Here is a 27,595-nt window from a genome sequence, read left to right on the forward strand (position 1 = left end):
CCTTTAGGGGGAGTGTAACCCCATCTAGGGCAGGTCGGACATCAGCCATCTGGGCAGAGAGCCCCCCCACCAACAGCATCTCAGTCTTGTCAGGATTGAGTCTCAGTTTATTAGCTCTCATCCAGTCCATTATCGCGGCCAGGCAGTGGTTTAGTACATTAACAGCCTCACCTGAAGAAGATGAAAAGGAGAAGTAGAGCTGCGTATCATCAGCATATTGCTGGAAACGCACTCCAAATCTCCTAATGACCTCGCCCAGCGGCTTCATATAGATATTAAAGAGCATGGGGGACAGAACTGAACCCTGTGGGACCCCATATTGGAGTATCCAGGGACTCGAGTAATGCTCCCCAAGCACCAGCTTCTGGAGACGATTCTTGAGGTAGGAGCACAGCCACCGCCAAGCAGTGCCTCCAACTCCTAAGTCCGCAAGACGTCCCAGAAGGATACCATGGTCGATGGTATCAAAAGCCGCTGAGAGATCAAGGAGAACCAACAGAGTTACACTCCCTCTGTCTTTCTCCCGACAGAGGTCATCATACAGGGCGACCAAGGCTGTTTCTGTACCAAACCCCGGCCGAAAGCCCAATTGACATGGATCCAGATTGCCTCCAATGGTTTGTGGTCTGATTCCACAGTCACTTTTTTGCCATAGAGAAATTGATGGAATCTTGTGCATCCAAACACTATTGCCAACATTTCCTTTTCTATTTGAGCATAGTTCTGTTGGGCTGCAGTCATTGCTTTAGAAGCATATGCAACAGGTGCACCTCTTTGCAACAGTACAGCACCTACGCCTGTAGAATTAGCATCCACTGAGAGAGTTACAGGTTCTTTCACATTATAATATTTCAAAACAAGTTTTTGTTAATAGTTCTTTCAACTGTGTGAATGCTGTTTCATGAACTGACATCCAGCAAAATTCAACATCTTGGGCCAACAGCTGTCTTAAAGGGGTTGTTACTATTGACAAATTTGGCATAAACTTTGCTAGGTAAGTCACCATTCCTAGAAATCTTTGAAGATCAGCTTTGTTACTTGGACTGGGCATATCAGTGATTGCCTCTATTTTAGATTAATCAGGTTTTAGTCCTTCTTTGGTTAAGATGTGTCCTAGATCTTTTATTTCAGTCATGGCAAATTTGCATTTCACTTTGTTCAGTTTCAGATTCCTCTGTCGGCACCTGTCCAGAACTCTCTTCAGTCTCTCATCATGTTCCTGTTTGGTCTTCCCCCACACCAGGATATCATCTATGTAGCATGTGACCCCATCAATACCCTCAAATGTCTGTTGGATCATCCTCTGATAGACCTCAGGAGCTGAAGAGATACCAAATGGCATTCTTGTAAATCGGTACCTGCCAAAAGGTGTATTAAATGTGCATAGCCTGGAACTGTTGTCATTTAGCTGAATTTGCCAGAATCCACTACTGGCATCAAGAACTGTAAACAATTCTGCTTCTGCTAGCTTACTGGTAATTTCTTCTACAGTAGGCAATTGAAAATGTTCTCTTAAAATTGCTGTGTTCATATCTCTTGGATCTAAACATATTCTTATCTGGTCCCGGCCAGGCTTGTCTACAACCACAATTGAATTCACCCACTCTGTAGGTTCTTCTACCTTAAATATGACTTTTAATTGCTCCATACGAGTCAGTTCCGTTTGGACTTTATCCCTTAGTGCCACTGGAATCTTCCGAGGTGCATGAATTACAGGTGGAACCTGTGGGTTGATTTTAATGGCGTATTTCTCTGGTAAGCAACCTAAGCCTTCAAATACATCTTTGTATTCAACTGCAACATCTCATTGATCTACTGGAGCTCTTTTCATTAAATTAACTCTTTGCACCAAATTTAAATTAGTCACAGCCCGGAGACCGAGTACAGCTTGTGCATCAAAGTCTACTATATGAAATTCAAACTCAGCTCTTTGATCTTTATATTTGCAATCCAGGTTACATTTACCAGACACATGTAGTCTTTCTCCAGAGTAGGTTATTAATCTGGTATTTGAATGCTGAAGTGGTTCAGCTTGCAAGGCTTTGTATGTTTTCAAAGACATTGCATTAGCCTGTGCTCCTGTGTCAATCTTAAAGGTCACATACTTGTGATCATTTATGAGAAGATCCACACACCATTCATCTTCCAGAGCTGTAGAATTCAATGTGCCAATGAAGAAATCATGAGCATTTTTATCTGTATCTGCTACTGAGAACATTTGTCTGCCTTGAAGTTTTCTATCTCTAGTTTTACACATTTTAGCAAAATGATTAAGTTTGCCACATCTTCTGCATTCCTTCCCATTTCCAGGACAAGCATTTATGTCATGATGACTGATACCACACTTGTAGCAGGCCTTTGTTGCTTCTACAGGTCTCTGTGGCATTTCCTTTTCTTGGGGGCTGGTAGTAGTGCCAAAATTCCATTTGCTCTGAGGCTGGCTTACTTTTGGCTTTTCAAAGGTACTTTTGCCCTGTAAGGCATCCATTTGTTTTTCTGTTGCCCCAAAATCTTTCATCTGTTTTGCAGCCACTTCTTCTGCCCTGCATATATTCACTGCACACTCAAGGGTTAAATCACTCTCTCTCAGTAACTTGGCTCTCAATCTGTCTGTCTGAATGCAACACACTATGCGATCCTTAATAAGAGAATCACACAGCTCCCCAAATTCACAGGGCTGAGCCAAAAGCTTCAACTCAGTCACATATTGGTCTATCCTTTCTCCTTCACTCTGTATTCTAGTGAACAACCTGTGCCTTTCATAAGTAACATTTCTTCTGGGCACACAATAAGCTTCAAATTTATTCATCAAAACTTGAATTTTATATTTATCTGCATCATCATCAAACTGGAAAGTATTAAATACCTCTCTTGCTTCTTCACCTGCCATATGCAGAAATAATGCTGACTGGAGTCTCTCATCTTTCTTATCTGCTCCACTTCCAATGCAGTACAATTCAAACCCTTGCTTCCATCTTCTCCAGTTCTCTGCTGCATTTCCTTCAAACACCAACTTTCCTGGAGGCTTTAGCTGGTCCATTTTTCACTGCCTTATGTTTTTAGGTAGTCTTCTGACACCATGCAATATTTGCAAGAGTTTAAATGAACCACAAATACTGGTTAGAAGGAACAAACTTTACTTTACAGTGTGTTGCTGCATAACCAAAAACTCTACTTTCGTTTTCCTACTGATTCCCCCATACAATTACTTCTAATTCACTTGAGTTCCTACTCACATTACACCGCAGATCTGGCAGGCTTCTGGCACTGCTGGCCTCTGCCAGCAGCAGCCCCCCGCCACAGCTCAGCTGCGGCACTGCCAGGAGATTGTTGGCGCCACCAGGGGTCCACTGGGGATGCCAGTTCAGTGGACGGAGGACCAGTGAAAGCCCTGAGAATGGGGTGTTTCGAGGGTGTGGGGGGGCAGAGTCACCAGGGAGGGGACTTGCACAAGATCCTCCTTGCATTCAGAGCCCTCCCCCAGGTCCCAATGTTCCCGGAAACTCTGCTGGCCAAAAGGCTGGCACAGTTAAAACATTTCCATGGTGGCCTAAGGGGAGCGCTTACTCCCTGGGAGGCCTGTTTGTGGGAGCTGGAATTTTATGACCAGCTCATGCACGTGGCTCCTGATGGAACCAGTGATCAGCCAGGCCGGTGGATCCCAGAGCTTGGAAGATTACTTTTATTACTTTTTTAAAAAGTATTAAATTACAGTTAAAATTACATGGCCTCAAAAGGTAGTAATTTCCGTTACAATTACAATTGCTCTGAAAGTAACTGATTACTTTTTCTCAAAAGTAATCACTACAATTACATTTCAGTTGCTTTTTTTAAAAAACCGCCTAGAAGGTGCTGGCCTTGGCTGCTGCACATCTAAGTAGCCTAAAACAACATTAAAAATAAACACACACATACGGAGGTAGTAGAATATTTTTTATACATAAGATAGCAATGGTGGTATCTCTGCTGGTAAGGGAAGTGGGGAGGGAGGCAGAGGCCACTACTCAGATCTTTGCATGTCAAAACAAGTGCAACCCCCACCCCCACTCAGCCAGCAAGCATAATCTCTCTCACTTAACCACCTCCTGGACCCTGCCATGCCAACTAAGGGACACTCACCCAAGCAAACATTTTCCCCTGAGATGCAAAAAAGTTAAAATACTGCAAATGCAGCACAGTAGCCAGAGAGGGTGGTGGAGCCACTTTGTGTGACAAGTGCAAACACAGTATTCACACACGCACGCACGCATGCACACACGTTGTCATCTTTCACCTCCAGTTCTTTATCTCCATTCTGCTGCTGCCTCCTTCTCCTTTATCCATGTTCTTGCCCTCCGGCTCCTTTTCCCTTCCACTCCATTCTTCACCACCACCATCCTTTTTTTAAAAAACAATTGTTTTTTCCACTCCGCCCCATCTCACTCTCCATCTCCTCCCTTGTCACCTCCTACCCACCCACAGAGCAGGAAGGAAGAGCGACCTGCACAGAAGCCCAGTTTGGGGCACAAGATTTTCATCCACAAATCAGAGGAGCAGAAGACTTCTCCTGCTCCTCTCCCCCCCCAAGTAATGCTCAAAAGTAATGCTGGAAACATTACAATTACTCCACAAAAGTAATAAAATTACTCCTAGTTCTATTATAATCAAAATGTAAAGACATTACCCACTCGTTCCTCAAAAAAGTAATGAATTACACGTAATTCGTAACTTGTAACGAATTACTTCCAAGCTCTGGTGAATCCCCAGCAAGAGGAAGATCCCGGGGGCCTTTTCACTGGCTCCTCCTCTGCTGCCCCCCCTTCTGTTGGGTCTCCATCATTTGGATTGCTCTGTTAGTCTTGTTAACTTATCCACCCCAATGCCAAATATTGCTTCAGACAAACTGCAGTACACGAAGCATAACTAGACCAGAACCCTGTGTAATCAACTTGCAGATTCCAAACTTTCTTCTTACAATTCTTCAAATACCAGAGGATCCCATTTTAATGGGGTCTAGGTATATGTAAAAACCTCTGACATTTGTCTAGCTGAAATAGAGCCTACTGTACAAAGAGTCACACCCATAGGCCTTTGGCCATGCTCACTACCAGCATGTGGCTCCTGGAAGGCTGCCCACAAGGGAATACATCCATCACGCTGAAAAAGGTTCACCACCCCTATGTATAGGATTGCTGCATGAATATACATCAACTGCACTTTCCCATGCAACTCGATCTGCTCTAATTTAAATGTTCAGAGCCCTCAATAATACTCTCCTGAATGGGAAGTATACAGTTGCCAGATAATCTTTCTTGTCCAGTGCTGGCCTTCTTTTTGGACCTTTCTGTTGACATTGCTTGGGATTTGGGGACTTCAGGTCAGAGCTTGGAAGCCTGGGTTGTCATCCTGACATTATTATATCCTGGGAAGCATTCCTTAGCAGCTTCAGGAGCAGGTTCTTGATCACCTACATTTATTATTATTATTATTATTATTATTATTATTATTATTATTATTATATTTATATCCTGCCCTTCCTCTCAGCAGGAGCTCAGGGCGGCAAACAAAAGCACTAAAAACATTAAAACATCATAAAAACAAACCTTAAAACACACCAAAACAAAACATCTTCAAAAACATTAATTAAAAAAAGCATCTTCTAAGATTAAAAACATTTTTAAAAGGTTTAAAAACATATTAAAAAGCAATTCCAACACAGATGCAGACTGGGATAGGTCTCAACTTAAAAGGCTTGTTGAAAGAGAAAAGTCTTCAATAGGCGCCGAAGAGATAACAGAGGTGGTGCCTATCCAATATTTAATTAATATTTAAATATATTTAATATTTAATATCTAATTTGTATACCTACAGTGGTACTGAATTGTTCCTTTGGCAGAGGATATCTTAGCCACATTCACACTACATACATTTATAGCACACGGCTTTCCCCCAAGGAATCCTCACAGAGCTACAATTCCCAGGATTCTTTGGAGGAAGTCATGTGCCCTATATGTATGGTGTGGATATTATGTCATGACGGAGTGTGAAGTATGTCGAATTCTGCATCAACACGGTTGTTTATTTCACCATTTTTTAGAAGTAACCTTGTTTCCTCGTCTATATGTACAATTTAAAGGCCAGCCACCATACAATAAGCTGAAAATGTCCAATTTTCCTTTTGCCCATTTATCTTCCCAACAACCTTGTGAGGAAGGTTAGGCTGTGACACTGTAACTGGTTCAAGGTCACCCAGTGAGCTTCATGGATGGGTGGAGATTTGAACTCTGATTTCCCAGGTTCTAATCCAACACTCTAACCACTGTACCATACGAATGGGAAATGTCCTATTATGAATCATTGATTGAAGAGCAGGAAGCAAAGAGTAGCAATAAATGGAGGGATGCAAGAAGTGCAGTCCCCCAAGGACTGGTACTGGGACCGGTGCCTTTTAACTTCTTTTTAGGAGTAAGAGGTGAGCAGTGAGGTGGCCAAGTTTGCTAATGACATCAAATTATTCAGGATGGTAAAAAAAAGGGATTACAAATTTGAAAAAGATCTCTCCAACTGGGTGCATGAACATTAAAATGGCAAATGCAATTCAGTGCAAGCAAATGTAAAGATGAACATAGGGGCAAAAAATCCTAACTTCCCATATACATTGCTGGGGTCTGAACTGGTGGGCTGGTGATGGACCAGGCAAGCTTGAGCTCATGGTGGATTAGCTCAATGAAAATGCTGAACCAGTGTGCAGCAGCTACAAAAAGGCAAATCCCAAGTTAGGGATCATTTCCTCTTTCAACAAGCCTTTTAAGTTGAGACCTATCCCAGTCTGCGTGTGTTAGAATTGCTTGTTAATATGTGTTTTTTTTAATAATATGTTTTTAACCCCTTTTTAAAAGATGTTTTTAAAGCTTCTTTTAAAAATGTTTTTAACGTTGTTTTGTTTTAATGTATTTTAAGGTCTGTTTTTATGATGTTTTAAAGTGTTTTTAGCATTTCTGTTTGCCGCCCTGGGCTCCTGCTGGGAGGAAGGGCGGGATATAAATCAAATAATAAATAAATAATTTAGGAAAGGGATTGAAATTAAACTGCCAATATTGTAACATTTTTATATAATTATGTGGTGCAACTGCACTTGGACTGTGTACAGTTCTGGTTGTTGCACCTGAAAAAGGCGATTGTAGAGCAAGAAAAGGGCAACCCATATGATCAAGGGGATGGACTTACTCCCTTTTGAGGTAATGTTACATTTAGGGCTTTATAGTATAGGAAAAAGTGAGTAAAGGAAGACAGGATAGAGGTTTTTCTTCCTCTCTTGTACTAGAAACTGGAGTCATCCAATGCAACTTAATATTGGAAGTTTCAGGACAAAAAGAAGTACTTATTTCCCCCACACTTAATCTGTGGAATTTACTGTCACAGGATGTAGTAATGGCTACCAGCTTTAAGAGGAATAGACAAATTCATGGTGCGTATGGCTGTCAGTGGCTGATAGTACCTTCAGTACTGGAGGTGGTATGCCTCTGAATATCAGCTTCTGGTAATTGTCAGTGGGGAGAGTGCTACTGCACTCAGGTCCTGCTTGTGGGTTTTTCATAGCCATCTGGTTGGCCACTGTGAGAATAGGATGCTGGACTAGATGGGCCATTGGTCTCATCCAGCAGGGCCCTTCCTAGGTATCCATTCTTTTTTATTTTGGCATCACTGCCCAGTATTTGTTTTGAAAAATGCTCTATAACATTAAATGTTTCTGGCAGTGATAGTATTAGTGAATGTATTCCGGCAATATAGACAAGAGGCTACATTTTGTGTGAAGACTTACAATAATCTACCAAAATGCCAATGCACTAGTACGATATAATGTTTCAACACTAGAGGGCTGTTTTGTACAAGCGAATGGAATTGTTGGTGCTATCCACAGCCAAGCTGAGTGACCGGTAAACTTTAAAAAGCAAGCTACACTCTGAACCTTTGCATGTTGTGCAAACTTCATGAAATGTGTGGTTTTTTTTAATATGGGGTACAGTGATGCCAAGTAATAATTGGCGAGATGTCTTGCTGGCAACTCTTTTGAAACAGACTTGCCCTTTCAAATCAGTTTTTGCCCTTCATAATAAATTTCCTCCCTGGAAAGTGACTTTCTCCCACTGGACTTCCTGGACACTTGAAATAGCTCTCCATAACCAGATGCTGAAGTGTGAAATTGTGATGCTTTTCCTTTCTCCTCTCCAGAGACTTAAATCCCCCCACCTGATCTTAGACACAGATGGTCTGAGAAGTGATTCATGATCCCAGTTGATTCCCAAATTTGGGTATCCTGTATGGTAGGTTGTTACATTATGAAAGCTGTATTACTCCCTCAGTGCCTTATTCTCATTGAATGTCTACCCTGTAATATAACATGAGCATTCCATTTTCCTTGACATGCTGTCTTCATTCTAACCAGAATTGTCTTATTTTGCCATCATAGAACTCTTCTGAACAGTGATTACTTTTAAATTACCAGGTACCAATAGACAAGAATGTATAAATTTAGTAGGAAACAAGTTGTTGTATAGGTCTTGACATATTCTGGATACTCTGCCACTGGTGAATCTCATCCGAGTTCTTTCCCTAGATCACATCTGAAGAAGGAATGATTAGAAAGTGGCATGCTTCACTCCATTTGCTTTCTTTCCTTTGCACTCATTTTAATTCTATTTCAATATTAATAATCTTTAATGATATTCATATTTTCACCTATTAAGGATACATAAAGATCTAATATTGAGTTAGGACAGTTTCATCTTAATCAGTACTGTATTGCCAACACTGACTGGATCTCAGAACCAGGGCTTAAACAGAAGACTACCTCACCGTCCTACGTGTTATTACACGGAAATGTTACTGATCAAATCCAAGACCTCAAAGGTAAAATGAAACATTCATACTGCTCCTTCCGTTTATCAAGTTTGTTACTCCTGTTTCTTTTCCCATTCATAAAAAGGAAACATGTTCAAAGAATCCTTTTCAGGATAAAACAATCCCTGTTGCACAACAGTAAAGAGAATTAGGTTATCTCAAGGACTGCTTTTGCCCTTTTAAACTTACTTTAGCTTTACATTTGGCTTTAGACAGTCTTGGGCCTATTGCCGATGAAAATAAGCTATTGTAGGTTTAACTCCCCTTTCCACCCATTTAAAGATGTATCTTTATGCCTTTAAGGCAGATATCCTTGCTTTTGATTTTCAGATGTCTCTTGTCAATAGGCCAATGCAGTTGTTTAAAATGTTCTTGAGCACCCAGTCAATTATTGTTCTATACTGCTTTTAATGGTTTTTGATGTTGCTGTATGTCGCCTTATGTTTGTGAGAGGGTGGTATAGAAATGTATGTATAAAATCAGTATCTAAAGTAATTGGGCACCAGGAAGAGGAGCATCTTTGTGATGGTGCCATGGTCATGGAACTTTCCCCCCTGAATAGATCTGACAGTCTTCCTGCTTTCAGGGGTCCCTTTATCCAGGCAGGCATTTGATGTCATCACCCATTCCCCTGCTGTTTTTAAGTTATATGCTGTTTTAGTGCTGCTTGAATGTTTATTCATTTGTAGTTTTATAGCACTTTGGTGTACTTTATGTAGAAATGTGGAATAAAACTCGACAGACGTAAAATATATTCATGTATGGAAATATTTCCCTGATTTTCATACTGGCCAACATTGCCTTAAAGAATTTATTTTGCAACTCAAAGCCCTGGTCCAGAAGAGACTATACATTTGGAACATTATTTTTCCAAACCCAGGTCACCCAAATGATTTTTTCCAAACTACATTTCCTATGCAAGTATATGCTTGCATTCACTTAATTCTACTTGATCCGTAATTTTTCAGCATTTCACTTATTTTGTTTGTATTTTCCTTCTATTTTATCCTCAATAACAACTTCCCACCCTAAAGATTTAAAAGTAGGGTTATGGGCAAGAACATTTTATTAGGGGGTGGGGGTGGGATTCTTGCTGTGAGTGATGGCTGAACACATTTATTTTTGCTATGTACAAATGTGATAGTTTAAAATAGTACTTTATTCAATCGGATGAAATGACACACAGTCTATGTATAGTTAATAGTTTTGACCTAGCAAGCTACACTGATCTTACAAAAATGCTCCACAGTTTCTTTACTCTGACCAAAGTGACTATGAAAATCCAAACCAGTTTGACATTTTCCCAGCGCTTCTCTTCCACTCCCCTTTCCAGCTGGTTAAAAACATATCTGAAGATTCAGTAGGAAATTATTTTCTTCTTTTGAGACACAGAGTTGCTTATTATCCATGGATCAACTCTACAAGAGCCAGAGAGAAGGTAAATGGTTTGTTACCCAAGATTATCATTTGTCTTCTGTGCTGAAATGTGATTAGATCTGATTATAACAGGTGGCCACAATTCAGTATAGAGTTAGACATGCTTAAGTTCCATTAGAGTCAAGGGGACTTAAGTGCAATTAATTGTGGCTGACATGCCTTGAATAAAGCTCTTTTCCCTTTAACTCGGTTTAATTTGGGATTGAGAACTTGGCTAAGAGTGTCTGTGCAATTGAAAATTAAATTCATTTATTTAATGGCATGTGTTCTAAGATATCACAGCAACGTCTGTTTCAAGTATTTTTTGAGGAAAACAAGAATTTTGATATGGGGCTACATAATACATTTTGGAGGGGGCAGGGAACACTTTAAATGTTTTTGCATAAAATTTTATTTATTTATTTATTATTTGGTTTATATTCCGCCCTTTCTCTCAGCAGGAGCCCAGGGTGGCAAATTTCAATAAAGTGATAAGAGACAAACTAATTTCTCTAAGCAGAGCACAAAATGGAAAACTGAGGGGTTTTTAGTTTACTATTAAAAATTAATTTGATATCTTCAATGATTTAGGAAGACTTAATTTAATGTTATGCTCTTGCCCATGGAAAGAGCATGTGGAAACTGTATTTAGATGGTTAAAATTAGTATTTCTGCCAGCAATATATGCTCTGTATCCTACCATTCCTCCTTCCTGTCACAGAACATTCTGTACTAAAATATTATTTAATAAATGAGGCTAATATCCCTTTAACTATATTGAACTATATGATTATTTAATGAACAAGATCCCCCCTTCATAACTAGAAGTACAAGAATTTCCATGTGCTTTCTCTTCATTTTGGGATGTCTGGGGAAGCTGAGCTGCAGATGCTGCTAATGCTGCTACTTCTGTTACCAATGGCATTCAGACTGACAGCTCTTCGTGCCAAACCAACAACTGTACTTCATAACTCTGGAATAAGACACTGGCAGCAGCAGCTACCCCCCATCTCCGCAGAGACAACAGCAGCCATCCACCCTACTACCACCCCGGCACTATCAGGCGTCTCTCCAGGGTCTTCCACTAAACTGCAGGGAGTGAAGTTGGGAAGCACACCACTGGAGACACGTGTGTGTTTCCCAGGTTTCAGTTTTGGTCCAATATTCTTTGTTCCCTTCAGCCAGCTTGCAAAGTGATCGGAATGGAACTGCTTACAAAATCGCCTGCTGAGCAGATCATCATTCAAAAAGGGAATGCTGGAGAAAGCAGCAGCCGATCTCAAGAGCCATCAACATCCTCATCTGAGGAATCAAAATATGTGGAGATTTATGATTTCCCTGGAGGGAGGGAAGAGAGTCCCCAGACTCTAAAACTGACTTTGGCAGGGAATGGAAGTAAAGTAGCCTTTATCAGACCTAAAAATGGATCTTATGGGATCAGTGAGGTAAACAGATTGGCTAACAATATGCTGGCAGACAAATCTGCAAGTGAAGCATCCCAGGATTATAAATCTAAAATGGAAGGCACTTCTTGCCCCCTGGGGATGAAGGCTGATGAGGTGGTGGGATGCATTACTGGCACCAGCTCAAAAGGGGTTGAGAACACTTTGTCACCTAGCATCTCCAACATTCAGCTTTACACAAATGGCTGCCCAGGATCATCCTCATCCTCTTGTTCTTCACCAGTGCAAGAGACAGGCAGCTTTCCAAAAATGGATGACATAGGAACAGAGGGAAAAACCTCCTCTTCTTCATTTGGATATGAAAGCGATGAGGACGATGATGCAGACTGCAAAGAAATCTGTCTGAGTAACCAGAGAGGAGGGTGCAGGCATGCTTCACAACTGATGCACTCACAACAAAGCTACACCAGTGAAAACTGTAACAATAATGATGAAGCACATTATATTACAACCCATGAAATCCAGCTTAGCGAAGTGGACCATGACATGGATTTTGATTATGGGTTAGCCTCTCGATGGGATTTCGAGGACAACAATGTGATTTATTCCTTTGTGGATTACGCTTCCTTTGGGAGTGAAGAGACTCTTGCAGACACCCAAACAGAAGAGGACAATAGTTGTTATCTCAGCACGACCACCAGTGATCCCAATAATCAGACAGACAGTATCGATAATACCAGCAGTACAGAGATAGTCAGCATTAATTCTGAAAATGATACCCCTAGCACAGACAAATGCGCCAGCTCGGAAGAAAATCAGTCCAAGAACCTCAGCAACATGAGTGAGAATTCTGCAGGCCAGATACTCCTATCAATCAAACCAACTTCCAGGGCTATAAATGAGCCTAGCAACCAGCACGAAAAGCAAAACATTATTTATGCTGCCAAGCATGAAGGCGACATGAGCCTCTGTGTCTCCACAGCTCATGAACGAAATTCAAGTTTAAAACAAGATGCGTTTCATGACTATGCAAAAAAATTTATTGCAGTTCCTGCACGTTTGCAAACAAGGTGTGGAGCCATAAGAGCAAGAGAACTGGGAGGTTATTCAAGTGGTGCCTCAAGTGTGGTAAGTGAGTTGGATGATGCAGATAAAGAAGTAAGAAGCCTGACAGCAAGGGCATTCCGGAGCTTAGCTTATCCCTACTTTGATACCTTGAATTTGAGCTCCAGTGAATCCTCCACATCTCTTTCGGATCAAACATTAGGAATCAACCGGTGGTCAACTTACTTGGATTTAAAGTGTGGCAGCCTTGGGCAGAAAGCAGAACAGAATCTTTTCAAAAGCAGCACCACATCTGCAGGATGGAACAAAAACAGTGGGACAAAGCCATCCAGCGACCAGTTCTACATTCACTCCAATAAGTCACAGACTAAAGCATTAGAGTTTGTTGTCAGCAAGCTTGATGGGGAAATAACACATGTTGAAACACCCCCTTGCTTTGAAAAACGGATCCAGTCAGGCTCCCGGGTTGTTACTTTGTTGGAGACTTTGAATTTCAGCAGCAATATTAATGCGGGTGTCCCCAGACCTCCTAAACCTTCCGAAAATGCTGCTGCTAGATCAAGTTGCACAGATGAAGTTACAGAAACACTGCCAAAGGAGCTGGGCAATGAAGCTTGCAAACAAACTGGGCTGGCTGCAGAAACCGTGGAAAGCACCCAGAAAAAATCAAAATTTGCATCTAGCCTCCTCAAAAATGTTATCTCAAAGAAAATGCAACTGGAACATGAGTTCAAAATGGAAAGGGGAGAGATCTCAGACACTACATATTCTGGTATGTCCAATTCCTTATCTTCTAAAGAGGTAGATGGCATCTCCAAAGAAAAGTTAAGGGATGGGGGTTTGCAGAGACAGAATTCTAGATATTCAGAAGGCAGCTCTGACTACACTATTGTAACAGCAGATGATTTGGGGGAATTTTTTGATAGCAAGTCTCCTACCTCCAAGCCATCTACTCCCTGGGAGGGAAATGTTAGCCTGGATCGATCCCTTTCTGAAACTTTCTTAGAAGAGGCATGTAAAATAAAAGAGAGTGCTTCTGAAACTCTCAAGGCAACTTTTCTCCGTAGCCAGAATAGTGCATTTAGAACATGGAAAGAAAAAGAAGCAGAGAAAAAGGAGGAAAAAGCTCCTGTGGGAAAACTGAAGATTTTATCCAAAGGTGACTGGAAGGCTGATTTGGGAGAATTCTCAGCCAGCAAATCAACTAAAATGTCTCGTCTCTTTGTCCCAAATATTCAACAAACAACCAAAGAAAAGCAATCCAGCATGCAAGTGGCAAAATATTCTACAGCAACCAGCGTAGCAGCTCAGACTGCCATTGCAACCACAATGATAAAACCCAAACCTCCTGAAATCAAAATCAGCTTGGGCAGTGTGCAGCAGAACAAAGATCACCCTTTCAATATTGCTAAGCTCCTCACACCTAAGTTATCTGGAAGTGTCCCAAACTTTTTCAAGACTGTTGACGAAACCAGAGGCCAGCAGCAAAAGCAATTCAAAGGGGAGAGCATGGACAAAGTGCCTCAATTTCTGGTACGTGATGTAAGAGAAAATAAACCAAAGGTCCAAGGGCCTATCCATCAGGTTAGAGATGTCCGAAAACTCATAAAGAGTAACTATGGCCATGAGTCAGGGGATAACAGCAGTGACAGAGGCAGTGTCAACTCTGATCAGGGAACCTCTGACCAGAAACCCAAACAGCTGGTAACAGCAGGCATTCCCAGGTCTCTGTCTCCAATGGTGATAACTTGTCAGGCAGTAAGCAACAGCAAGGAGGACAAGAAGGCCGGCAAGACTTCTGAGATGGGGGCCAAAGCGAGTAGTGGAGGCAAGATGCTGCCTTCCAACCAAGACGGGACAATCCTGGTGCACAGGACCTCAGGGAGGCTGCCTGTGGCCACCATTGCTCCCAACAAAAGTGACCCTCGCCAGCCTGCTGTGCTGAAGATAGTCTCCAAAACATCTGTGCCATGGAGACAACCACCACAACCACCACCGCAGCTTCAACCTACAGCAGTAGAGAAAAGCAGCAAGGTAGGGCCATTGGTGATTGCTGGGGAAGAAGAACTTCCACGGGAAGAAGTGGCCAAGGCATCGGTCACAGTGAACCATCAAGCACTGGAGAAACTTACAGCAGCAGTCCGCAGCATGGAAGAGCTCTACAGCTTCCACAAGAATGAGTGGAAGCGCAAGAGTGACCCGCTGCCCATAACTGACAGCCATGTCCTGTCCCTCATTGCCAGCGAGGAACGGACCATGGGAATCATGACCCGTGCCAGAGAAGAGTCAATGGCAGGTGCCAAATCAGAGGACCTGGAAGCAGGTCAGAGTGTTTGGTTAACAACCTCCCCCAGCAGCACTGCAAACAGGAGGACTGCTGCTGAGCACCAACCCCGGAGCAGGACTATCAACTCAGCCAAGAATATAGAGAAGGTCTCAGCCAAGACAGCCGCCTTCGAAAATTTGGCGCAGGTTCAAGAGCAGCCACGTGGGCCAGGCTTCCGTGGGGAGCCAGTCACCACAGGGGCTCGGGAAAGAGGCAGGGTCCCCGTGGTTCCCCGCACCTTCACCTTCAAGACCAAGCAGCAGTCTCAACAGCCATCTTCGCCGCCGCCGCCACCAAGAGGCCTCAAAAGCCAGGCCGGGCCTCGCTCCATCAAACTCTTTGGGGACAGGCAGGCAAGCCTTGTGGAACCCGACAAAAGGCCCAAGCCGGCAGTTCCCGACTGCGGGAACTACTTGGCCATCCCTCTCAAGGCGTCCTCTGTGGAGCAACCGGGGACAGGCGCCTCAGCCTGCCGCTCGGGCCTAGTCTCTGCAGCCGCGGCTGCGGCCGCCCTATACAGCCACCAGCCCTACAGCACGGGCAAGAACCATGGGCAGGAACGGGCGGCCAAGCCACAGCAGTCCGGGGAGGCAGGGAGCATCGGCCCCGCAGCCACAGCCGCCCCGCAGACTCAGAGTACCCCTCCTCAGCAGCAGCCTCAGGCGGTGCCCGCTGCCCAACAGCTCGAAGTGTCTCCTGCGCAAATCTTCCCTCAGGCCTTGTCCCTGGCTGCGGCAGCAGCCGCCTTCTCAGGCGCTGCTCAGCCTGCTCCTCTGCTTTGCTTCTCGCCTCCCATGCCGCCCGCGGCCGCCGAGCCCGCCATGTTCCCGCCGCCTCAGACGCAGCGCAAGGTGTTGCTGGACCTGAGCACAGGCCAGTGCTATGTGGTGGATACGCCGGTGCAGCAGCCGCCTCAGAAGCGGCGCCTCTTCGACCCCGAGACCGGACAGTACGTGGAGGTGCCTTTGCCCGCCCAAGCTCCTCCACCGGCCGTGGCCCCCGTGACCCTCCCCGTGTCCTCGCTGGCTCTGGGCACGGCGGCGGGAACCTACGGCGCCCCAGCCACAGCTTACATGATCTACCCGGGCTTCTTGCCAGCCGTCTTGCCCGCCAGCGCCTTACAGGGCCAGCTCGCCCAGCAGCCGAGCGGAGAGCTCGCGTCTTCATCCTCCTCCAGAAGTGCTGCTGCCAGCCCCGGGACAGACAGCCCTTACTACATGCCCACGGGCAAAGCTATGCAGCAGCCGTCGTCGCAGCAACATCAACAAGGAACTCCAGGAGAGGGGAAGGCGCCGCTCATCAGCATCGCTTCGCAGCCGCTGGGGCCCAGGATCATCGCGCCACCTTCCTTCGACGGCACCACCATGCGCTTCGTCGTGGAGCATCGGTGACGGAGATCCAGCCGAGGGATGCTGCTGTAGGATGCTGCTGGTGCGACGGGTAAGTTGGACTCTTTCTCAGTGGAAACCTAGTGGCGGGTTTATACTCACACATCTCTCACATTTTGCTGTTCCTCAAAGGATCGCTTCACATGCAAGCAAGCACATTACACAGGTGTGTGTGGTAAGGTGGAAGCTGCATGCACTGCCACTTGTGAAGATCACCCAAGTGACCCTTTTGTGGGCAGTTAGTAGGGATGAAAAGATCTGGCAATTTTGGCTCTCTGTTTCTAATTTTTCCTATCTTAAATTCAGTTCTCCACATTCCTGCAGCAATTTGCGATTTAAACACACACACAAATCCTTAAGTATTCTAGTGTGAAATTTCTCTTACTAAACACATGTTTGTATGCTGTTTTGATTAATGTAGACATTTTTGTAAGCCATTTCTTTTGTTATTTTCACCAATGTATTCACTTTTATGCACATTTCCCCTTAACACATGCATTTTTGTAAATATTGTTTGGTTGGAGAACTGCATTGCAAAATTTGAATAAGTGTGAATTCTGAAGGATGGCTGTGTTTTGGTTCTCATAGTTTCAGAAAGTGCAAATTTGCTTTAAATACACTGAATTGAATTTCTCCCCCATCCCTAGGAGGTAGGCGCACTGGGAGCTTACTGTGGATCATAGCTGCTCAGTGGTTGTGTACACACCATACCTTTAAAGCACATCCCTCCCCCCAAAGAATCCCGGGAACTGTATTAATCTCTCACAGAGATCCAATTCCAGCCTTAACAAACTACCGTTCCCAGGATTCTGTTGGGGAAGTCGTGTGCTTTAAATGCATGGCGTGTAAGCAACCAGTGATTATGCTAACAACTTGAGCACTCCTCCCTCATAATCCGTGAATAGGGTGGTGCTAAATGCAACTGTTACTATCTTATATGTACACATGTGGAAGCGATGGCCAATGGGGAAGAATAAGTATGTGTGCACTGCACTCACATATGATGATGTACATCATGTTATATATGTTTCCTGCACAGAAAGTGATATCCATAAAGACAATCATTGTTGCATCTTTGAAGCAACCCTGTGATTAATGAGGGTACAGGGTTTTTTTGTAATATTTGAATTGTGTGTATGCCCACTTTCAGATGTTTTGGTTATTGCACATCTTGTTTTTGCAAAAGAGAGGGTTCACAGTAGAATAATGTTGTTGAAGATCGGATGCACCCGGTAGTGGTCCCTGTTTGATTATAAGGCAGGATGAATTTAGAAGAACAGCTGAGCTGGGGGAATATCTGTATATATTGACCATTAGGGTGAGTGTTCTGACATATCACAGAAATGGCAAGATTGTAGATCACCACCTGGCACACACTATGTACATCAAAGAAATACCAACAGCCACTGAACTGTAGTTTCATCACCCATCTGTGACACATGAGACTGTTCATACTGAGTTGCCAACTTTTTCCTGGCAGGGCTTTAACAGCTGCTTGACAAGCAGAAATTCTGCAGGTGGAGTTTTTCTCATTATGTATAGGTCAAGGTACAGGAATCCTGCAAGGAAAGAAACCTTTGGCAATCATAACATTCACCACCACCCAGCAAATTATCCCAGGGAGCTATTACCAGTTCAAATATATGGGGGGGGGGGTTGTATCCAGTGTTTGTCAAAGTCAGAGTAGACCCATTGAAATTAGAAAACATGACTTACTAAGGTCCATTAATCTCAATGGTTCTACTCTGAGAAGAATTTAGTTTAATACAACCCATAATTTAAAGAACCAGGGCATATACCAGCTTCAGGATAGGAGGAATTTTCAGCAGAGCAGCACTGTAATTAAAAGGGTTAAACCCACCACCATTGTGTCAAATGACTGGGTCACTTGTGGCAGCTTTTTGCCACCCTGGGCTCCTACTGGGAGAAAGGATGGGATATAAATCTAATAATAATAATAGATGAGGCTTGGTTAGTTCCAAGTGCAATACTGAAAATCTGATTAAAGTAATGTTTAATTTGGCCCTCAGTGCACCCAAGGGATGAGAGCAGGGCGAGCATGGAGTCCATGTGTGTCTTGGCCAAGGTTCAATGTCAACAAAAGATTCTCCTGTATCATAGTTTGGGGTGCTTGAAATGTAGCACAGAAGCACCTATCTTCTTTCATAAAGAGATGTATCTGTCTATGGAAGGATAAGCTTGGGTTGAGCGTAACAGATATTTCATCTTTATAGGAGAATGAATACTTTATACTTGTGGTTACACAAATAGCCTTGTCAAGCTCTGTACACTTGAATTTCAAGTAAGCATGCTGTTCTAAGTGTACAGTTAGATAAGGTGGAAGGAGATCCTGATCTAAAAACAAAAGTTAAAAACAGCTGTGGGGGATTCTGGGCAGGAGTATAGCACTTTGAGATTAAAGATTTTACCCATGTTTTTATTTCATATTTAAATCACCCCCCTTGAAGCACCTGTTTGCCCTGTAGGGGGAAATAGCAGCTTTGGGTGGCAGGGTTCAGTAAGGGAAATATGTGGGAGAAAGAGCTACCCATCCCCTGATGGTGTGGCTCCAATCCAGTATGGGGTCCATGCAGCTGGTCTTTGCTTTTTCTTTTTTTCATGCAGGAGGCCCACCATTTCATTTAGATTAACCTTTACTTTGTGGTTTCAGTGTGATGTGGGACTAAACAACACTGTATTTACTACATGTTTTTATTTTTAAACATTAATTGAAAAATTGTTTCATTTCACTGATATGAAATGAAGTATGTTTTATGATAAACATTGTTACGGGCAAACATATGTAACTGAGCCCTGATGTCTTTTTATTTTTTAATGAGAAGCATCTGATTCACACACATAAATAAATGGCTTTTCACACCATGGGATTTCAAAAATGCTTATCTAACACACACTTTTGGAGCTCTGCAGGAGGAAAAGTCACTGGGAAGCGTTTGGAGGGAAGAAAAAATGAGAAACAAAGGGTTAAGCATCCCTCTCATTCATTGTTTCTCCACTCTAAATTCCCCTTTTCCAAAGCTGAAGGGAATTTAGAGAAGCATAGTTCTTTGCTTCATCTCTTTCTCTCTTTCTCTCTCTCTCACACTCTCTCTCTGCTTTTCCTCCCACCAGGTTCCATAAGTATTTTGCATTACTAGAGCAAGGTGTATGTGGATAAGCACTTTATACACATGGGGAGAGCAATCCAAATGACGGGGAGCCAGTGGAAGGGGGGCCAGGAGAGGAGGCGCCGGCCAGCCAGTCCTGCATGATCCTCCTCCTGCTCAGGAGCTGCTGGCCTGGCTGAACGCTGGCTGTGTCAGAAGCCATCTGCACAAGCTGGTCAGGAAGCACCAGCTTCCACAAACAGACCTCCCGGGGAGTAACTGCTCCCCATAAGGCACCATGGGAATGTTTTTACTATGCTGGACTTTTGGCCGGCGGACTTTCTGGGTGGATCAGGGGAGGGCTCCAAAAGCGAGGAGGATCTCACACAAGTCCCCTGCACACACACAGCTCTGCCACACCTTGTTTTTGGGGCTTCCACTGTCTGTCCATCCGTCTACCAGGCTGGCCAGACTGACTCCCAGTGGTGCTGGCAGGTTCCTAGCAATGCTGCAGCTCAGCCATGGTAGAGGGCTGCTGCTGGTGGAGGCAAGCGGCACTGGGAGCCTGCCAGCGCAGCTGAGGGTCCATGGCCTCGAACTCCTCCCAGCCCAGCCGCCTAAGTTACATCTGGAATCCACAGCCAGCAGCAACAATTCCCTTTGCCACCTCATCTGTAAATGATCTTTATCTCAAAACTGCTGTTTATTTCAAAATACGGCATTGGTACCCTATTGGACATATTTGCATGCAGTATCTAGTAAATATTACAAACAAAGTGAGCAACTAAAAATTAAAATTGAAAAATAGTGATAATTAGCTTTGCACTTTGATCCTCAATATGTATACTTGAGTCTCTCTCTCATTGATTTCAGTGGAACTTCCATATAATTGCACTAACAGGAACAAAGTCTTGATTTTTAGAAGACATGACTACATAATTTAGGAGCACCCTGCTGGATCAGGCCAATCATATAGTCTAGCATCCTGTTCACACAGTGGCCAGCCAGATGCCTATGGGATGCCCGAAAACAGGACTAGAGCACAATAGCACTCTCTCCACTAATGATTCCTGGCAACTGGCATTCAGAGGCATAAGCAGAACATAGCCATTCTGTCTACTAGCCATTGAAAGCCTTACTCTCCATGAATTTGTCTAATTGTCTTTTAAAGCCATCCAAGTTGGTGACCATTGCTATATGTTGTGGGAGCAAATTCCATAATTTAACTGTGCACTGTGTGAAGAAGTACTTTCTTTTGTCTGTCCTGAATCTTCCAACATTCAGCTTCATTGGATGTCCTAGTGTTATGAGAGAGAGAGAAACTATTCTCTAATTACTTTCTCAGCTACACCATACATAATTTTATACACTTACATCCAATCACATACAACAGGATTAGAATGTCAGAGGTACATTCTGCTTGGGTTCCATGCAAGGATATTTTTGGTGTAAAAATAGTAACCTATGGTTCTCAGCATAATATAAATCATTTGGGGGCACCTTCAAGATTGAGCCAGGATCTAGGGCATTTCCTGAACCTTTTTGAACACCAGCTTTGGTCGCAAGTCCTGTTTTCAAAAATGAGGGATTTGGCATAGATTTAAGATGCAGAAGCATTCAGAAGGTAGTGATGTAAGCATGCAGGGATGGGTCAGGTTGGACTGGATGACCTCCAGGATTCCTTCAAAACGTATGATTCTGAGATTATTTGGAGAGGAAAGGGCCTTCAAAGTTCTGACCATGTCTGGCAAGTCTCCTTACTGTTAAATAAACTAGAAATAATATACTGCCATGATTGATTGATTGCTCTCGATAGCTGGCCTTCTGAATGTTTGAAATATATTCCCTACCTGGAATGGATAATGCAGATGTCTTTGAAGAGAACCCACAATCAAGACTGCTGTTTGGAGTCAGGCTGAGGCAGAGTGACAGAGCTGAGTTTTTGGCCTCTGAAAAACATAACAGCATTTGGGTGTGCTAGCTGCCTCCCTAGTAGGGTTGCCAGGTTCAGGGCCTGAGACTGATCCTGTATCTTTAGGAGAAAAGTCAGCCCAGTGCAGGTGTTCTTGCAACCCTGTAATGGGAAAAACCACGAGGTGGAATTCTCCCTTTCCCCTGCACAACTTTTAAAGATACAGAAGACCTCTTGGTTGCCAGGCCCAGCCTCCAAGAGGTCTCCTGTATCTTTAAAAGTTGTGCCGGGGGGGGGGGAGAATTCCACCTTGTGGTTTTTCCCATTAGTGTTGCAAGAACACCTGCACTTGGCTGACTTTCTCTTCTCCTAAAGGTACAGGATCAATCTCAGGCCCTGAACCTGGCAACCCTACTCCCTAGAGATCTGATGTGGGAGCAGGGGACTGTGGAAATTACTTCTACCTATGCTGAAATGCAAATATTGTAAAATGCCAGTGACTTTCCAAAGATAACTTAAATAAGCAACATGCTCATGAAATTTTCACTGCTTAGAGAAGTGGGATGCACATAATATATTTTGCTGACCTAATGGTGTTGATCGGGTGGTACACTATCAAGTTGTGCAGAATTTTTTCTTGTACAGGAAGAATCTTTTTCACAGACTTTTGCTGGAAATATGGGAAGAAAAAGAGATAGAAAAGCAGGCACTGTAACGAGTTAGCTCACACCAGTTTTGTGTTACATCTAACTATGATTAAGAACTCACACCATAGTTTGCCCTTCCAGATGCACTGTAGACAAACATGATCTTGAGCTGCTTGTCTGCTTTCAATTTCCATCTGCTGAGCAATCATCTTAAAGTTCACTTCCATTTCCATGGGGCAGCAGCCTCTTGAAAGATCAATGGCTTTAGCTATGGATTGTCAGTAATCTGTGAATTCATACATAACTACAAACCACAGGTTGAGGGCAGGCTTGAGTTCAGAAGTTAAACAAGCCAGGGTTTCATATTAGCTAAACAAACCATGGTTTCACGTTGTATATGAACCCATCCAGTGTTCTTTTTTTTGTGAGAACAACCTCTTGTTGACCAAATAATTAGTAACTCTGGGGGTTGCAGATTCTCTAGAAGAATTTCCCATAGTGAATTCAGGGCTGTATATTAAATGTTTGCCCAGTACATTTTAGAGAAATTGTGCCCTAATTTCACAGGATGAGCTCTAAAGAGCTGCTGAGATTCAAGCAAGCCATTTCTGGTAACTGAGCAGTATGTTTTGATTTTTTTCTTTGAACTGCTAATCCCCTACACACTGTGAGTTGTATCCAATATTAGTCGTACTCAGAATAGACCCATTGAATTAATGAACATGACTAACTTAGTTCTATTAATTTCAGTGGGCCTAGACCGAGTGTAAGTTAGTTGAATACTAGTTAGTTAGTTAGTTATGTCACAAGAACTGTAAAGCAGTGTGCCCAGTGAAATGAGTTATACGATTAATTATTGAGTCTTTATTCTCAGATGATTTTGTGCTGTAAATCAAGGGTTTAATTTTTGTTTGTGCTTTATCTTACAGGCACAAAGAACAAGAATTTATCTCCCTTAATCTGAAAACAATTTGGTAATGCTATGCTGCCCTTTAAGCTGCTTCTTTCTCTTTCTTATGTGTTTCTCATGCATTGTTTTGTACAAAACAAATGTTAACTGTTTTCATGTTTGCATAACACCCCCTCCCTGTTTTTTAATTGTGCATAAATCTAATTATGCAGATATGGTGGGATGAATTGTGGTATTGTTGTAAGGGTATATATAGATATATGTAAAAGCCAGGTAACGGCTATGCCTGTTAACACATATGGCTAACTACGTGTTACATGCAAATGCTATAAAGAAATATCAAGAGCCATTTTTTAAAAACTAAAAGCAGCCTTGAGTGGGAAAACAACAGAGTGTGGGAAGAAACTTTGTTTGTACACCGCCCAGAGAGCTATGCTAGTCGGGCGGTATAAAAATCTAACAAATAAATAAATAAACCAAGTGCTTTGCCTCACATATCCCCCAGAACACACTGGGAGCCTTTTGGGGTGAAAAATGGTTGACTGAGGAAGGGTTAAATGCTTCTCCCCCGTGTTTCTTTTGTTAAAAGTGATTGTAAGGGATTTGTGTGTAACATGTAGTTTTCCTTAAGGTTTAACCATCCATCTTGCATGGATCAACTCCATGAAAAACATATAAGTAAAGGTGGCATAAAGTCATTTCAAATTTAGTTCTATTTCTTCAAAGGTACTCAGAGTTTGCAAGTAATAGCCAAATGCACACATGTTATACTTAAACTCGTTTCCGTTGAAGTCAGTTGTAATCTTGGAATAACCTTCAGTAGGAGCTGAATTAGGACCTGGTGTACATTGAAGGCATGCACTTTGATGAACTTAATTCAATGCCTCTAGGTTCTACTCTAGCTAAAGCCAGTTGTGTCAATGTCGCATTGAAAACATATTAATTGCATGACTAAGGCTGCAAGCTTGACACCTTACCTTGGAGCAAGCCCCACTGAATTCAATAGGAGTTACTTCTGAGTATATATGATAATGTAACTTGTTCCTAATAGTATGTGAAGCCAAATCTTATGCATGTTTACATGGAAGCAAATCACATCAAGTTCATGGAGCTTACTGCCAAATGCATGTGAATAGGATTACAATCTTAGTTAAGATTTAGCTGGATTGGGGCCTAAATCCATAGATTGTTTTTTCAAATTAGGATTGCCAGGTTCAGGGCCTGAGACTGATCCTGTATCTTTAGGAGAAGAGAAAGTCAGCCAAGTGTAGGTGTTCCTGCAACACTGTACTGGGAAAAACCACAAGGTGGAATTCTCCCTTCCCCCTGCACAACTTTTAAAGATACAGAAGACCTCTTGGAGGCCTGGCCTGGCAACCAACAGGTCTTCTGTATCTTTAAAAGTTGTGCAGGGAGGAGAGAGAATTCCACCTCATGGTTTTTCCCATTACAGTGTTGCAAGAACACCTGCAGTTGGCTGGTTTTCTCTTCTCCTAAAGATACAGGATCAGTCTCAGGCCCTGAGCCTGGCAATCTTATTCCAAACCCAATTATAAAAATAACTGGAAACTTGCTTTGATTGCTTTATTATTTGACAGTTACTGCTTTGTACTATCTTGTGTGACATCATAAGGAACCTTGACTTACATATTTTTTTCAAAAGTTATCAGAAAGCTAGAAAAGGAATGTACTTAAATCCAGGGTTGCTATTTTTCTTTGGTAGGCTGGGTGCCTTTAAGAGTTGCACAACAGACAGAAATTCATCTGTGAAGCTTACCCAATCACTTTATTTTAATATAGGAAAAGTTGTTATCCAAGTCTTGTGCAGCTGTGCCAAAAGTGTTAACCCTGTTTAATTTCAAAGGCGAGGTTGACACTTATTTTATTTTCTATCCAAGGGTTTCAGTTAAAGTGTGTGTGTGTTTGTGTTTTTGCAAATGTATGACTTTTGGAGAGTTGCTTTAGAAAGTATTTTATGAATGTTAACATAGCCTGCTATTTTTTGTCAGTGTCCTAAGCCAGTAACATGTATATTTGGCATCAAGCTAAAACTTAAAAAGATTTACCTCAAAGCTCTCTCAAGGGAGAACAGTGAACACTTTAGTGAGCTTTTGAAATGGAGAAATATTGTAGGCAGTTTACTTGATGCAGGCATTGCAATCTTGGACGCATCCACCCAAGAGAACTAAAGAGTTTCCTAGTCTGCCATGTTGATGTGCCATATTGTTTTATTATTATTATTATTATTATTTATAGCTCACACAGATAGAATATCCTTTTGTCAGATATGCTAACCATATACCTATCTCCCAAACATGCAGGCAGATCTTCTATTCACTTTTTGTTGCATTGAAATCAGTACAATTTAATACCAAATCAATTAGTTAGGATTGAAGTGCTACTTTTCCGTTGTGGGGAGGTCTACCATTTGCCTGTTGGAATTTTAGTAGCGTTGCCTTGGGTGGAACATGTGAGGAATTTTAGGGGAAGCTAAACGAGTTTCTGGAAGATGTCCTCAGGGTGATTCTCCACTTGTATGAGCTATCATGGTATATTGCCAAAAGTGAATTTGTAGAAATTTTGAGGAATTTCATGGGAAGCCAAAAAGAGTTGCAATATGACTTGTAAAATTTCTCAGGGGAGATTGTACACATCCTAAGATTTTAATGAAGGCTATTGTCTTGTGTGTTGACAACACATATATAAGTCAGTCTAAGTTGATTTCATTTGTTGCATTTGTCCTGAAACACATTGTGCTGCTCTAAGAAAAGGTCTAGTAAACAGTGAAATTAGAAATACTCAAAGCCTACGTAAGGAAAAGGTTTTCAATAGATATATTAAAGGCTATACATAAGTTCTGTTTCAAGTTACTGCTGTGTTGTACTTTATGATGCCAGAGCTTAAAAGAGAAGCTGATCTTTTATTTAATAAATCATCAGGGAAAAGTGGGGTTGCTGTGTCAGTCTTAACAAATGGCCAAGGCATGTCGGAACAAAGAGCGTGATCCATAACTGTGCCATGCTGTGCTATGCTGTGCTGATACAATCAACAGCCAAGTTCACACAAATGCCAGACATACTTGCTGGTGCTTTCTGTATCTGATGGGAGTAGATGCAACAGCTCTCAGCCAGCACTGGGTCACCACAGGCATGCATCTTTTAGCTAGAAGTGGTTGCAAGTGCATTGCATAGCACATGAACTTTGAAATATCTGGATCTCAGCTGTCAGCTTGCTGTGGCTGGTGGGCCATCAGTATAGTGCAGCAGGTTTGTTGATCACATCCGTAAACCAACACTCATGACAGCCAAAATAAATAAGCTTTGGTACTCTAAGAATGAGTTCTTATTTATTTCTCCCACATTGTTACATTTTTTACAAAGTTTATTTTGATGACCCCAAATCTTGGCCCACAATCCAGCACAATGGGGTTTAAGTGAGCATTGCGGTGCCCATGATTGTGCACTTATCTTGAAATACTAAATGTAAAACTTTTAGTAGGACAGGAATACATGGACCACTGGATTTGCTTCATGAAATGGTCTTTTCACACATGACTTTTACCCAAGATACCCCCACACCCCTGACCTGATTTGTTTTTCCTTCAACCACAACAAAGAAGTTTAATGCATTAAAAATGTCAATGCCAATTTAAGCTAGTGCAGGACAGGACAATTCTTCACTTAACTGCTCTGGAAAGTATTCAACTCTGTGTCAGTAATGGTGAATGGAAAACCAGTTCACAGATGGTATCAATATCTCTTGAAGGCTGAAAGGGCAGTTCACCTTTCTGCAGTCTAGTTAATCTATTCAAAACTGGATTCTTGCACAGTCAGAACTGCTTTATCATCATTCACATTTGCTTACAAATAGCATGAGAGGGGCTCAAAGATGCTTTCAATGGCATGTGGAGAAAAGCCCTTGAGATCTTGTATCTATATTAAATACTCTGCAAGTATATATCTAATAAGGGAGTGATTTAAGATCTACTGTTCCCATTTTCCTATACTGCTATATGAAAAGAAATTATACCAACTCTGTAGAATGAATGGGTTTCAGCCCCATTTATTTCTGCAGTATAAATAATTTTATTTCTCTAGCTTGGGTTTTATTTTTGTTTATTCAATTTAAATGCTTTTTAACAGAAAATGAATGCATCCTTGCTGTTTTTTGTTATTTTTCAAAGCCTGCATGTGATGCTTAAAAGACTTCTGTAATCAAAACATGTAATGTTTTCAGACTGCTGGACAGTATGGATACCACAGTAGCTCAGTCATATTCTCATGCACATAATACTAGTATCTGTAATCACTGACATTTTTCTTCTATCTCAGTGCTCATGGAATTATTTCTCTATGTAGTTTACAAGATACAATTTTGTATGCAAACACACACCACAATCTGGTACAGAGTTAGGCATGCTTAATTTTGTCTTGGATTGTGGCCAAAAGCTCTCAGGGGTTACAGTTTTGCCCAGTGTACTTGAAAATAAGAGTGGACTTACATGTGATCAGAAATAGAGGGCTGCTGCCAAAACCACAGCA

General features: G+C 42.3%; 1 protein-coding gene across 1 annotated transcript; it reads left to right on the forward strand.

Moving 5' to 3' along the window:
* The first annotated feature begins 11,258 nt into the window (after window positions 1-11,258).
* On the forward strand, window positions 11,259-24,342 carry C9H4orf54 (chromosome 9 C4orf54 homolog). The gene is made up of 2 exons (XM_061582875.1): window positions 11,259-16,530; window positions 23,074-24,342. The coding sequence occupies exon 1, from the start codon at window positions 11,499-11,501 to the stop codon at window positions 16,479-16,481; it is 4,983 nt and encodes a 1,660-aa protein (XP_061438859.1). The 5' UTR covers window positions 11,259-11,498; the 3' UTR covers window positions 16,482-16,530; window positions 23,074-24,342.
* The last annotated feature ends 3,253 nt before the right edge of the window (window positions 24,343-27,595 follow it).

The sequence above is a fragment of the Rhineura floridana genome, chromosome 9 (genome assembly GCF_030035675.1).
Source record: "Rhineura floridana isolate rRhiFlo1 chromosome 9, rRhiFlo1.hap2, whole genome shotgun sequence".
Classification (NCBI taxonomy): Eukaryota; Metazoa; Chordata; class Lepidosauria; order Squamata; family Rhineuridae; genus Rhineura; species Rhineura floridana.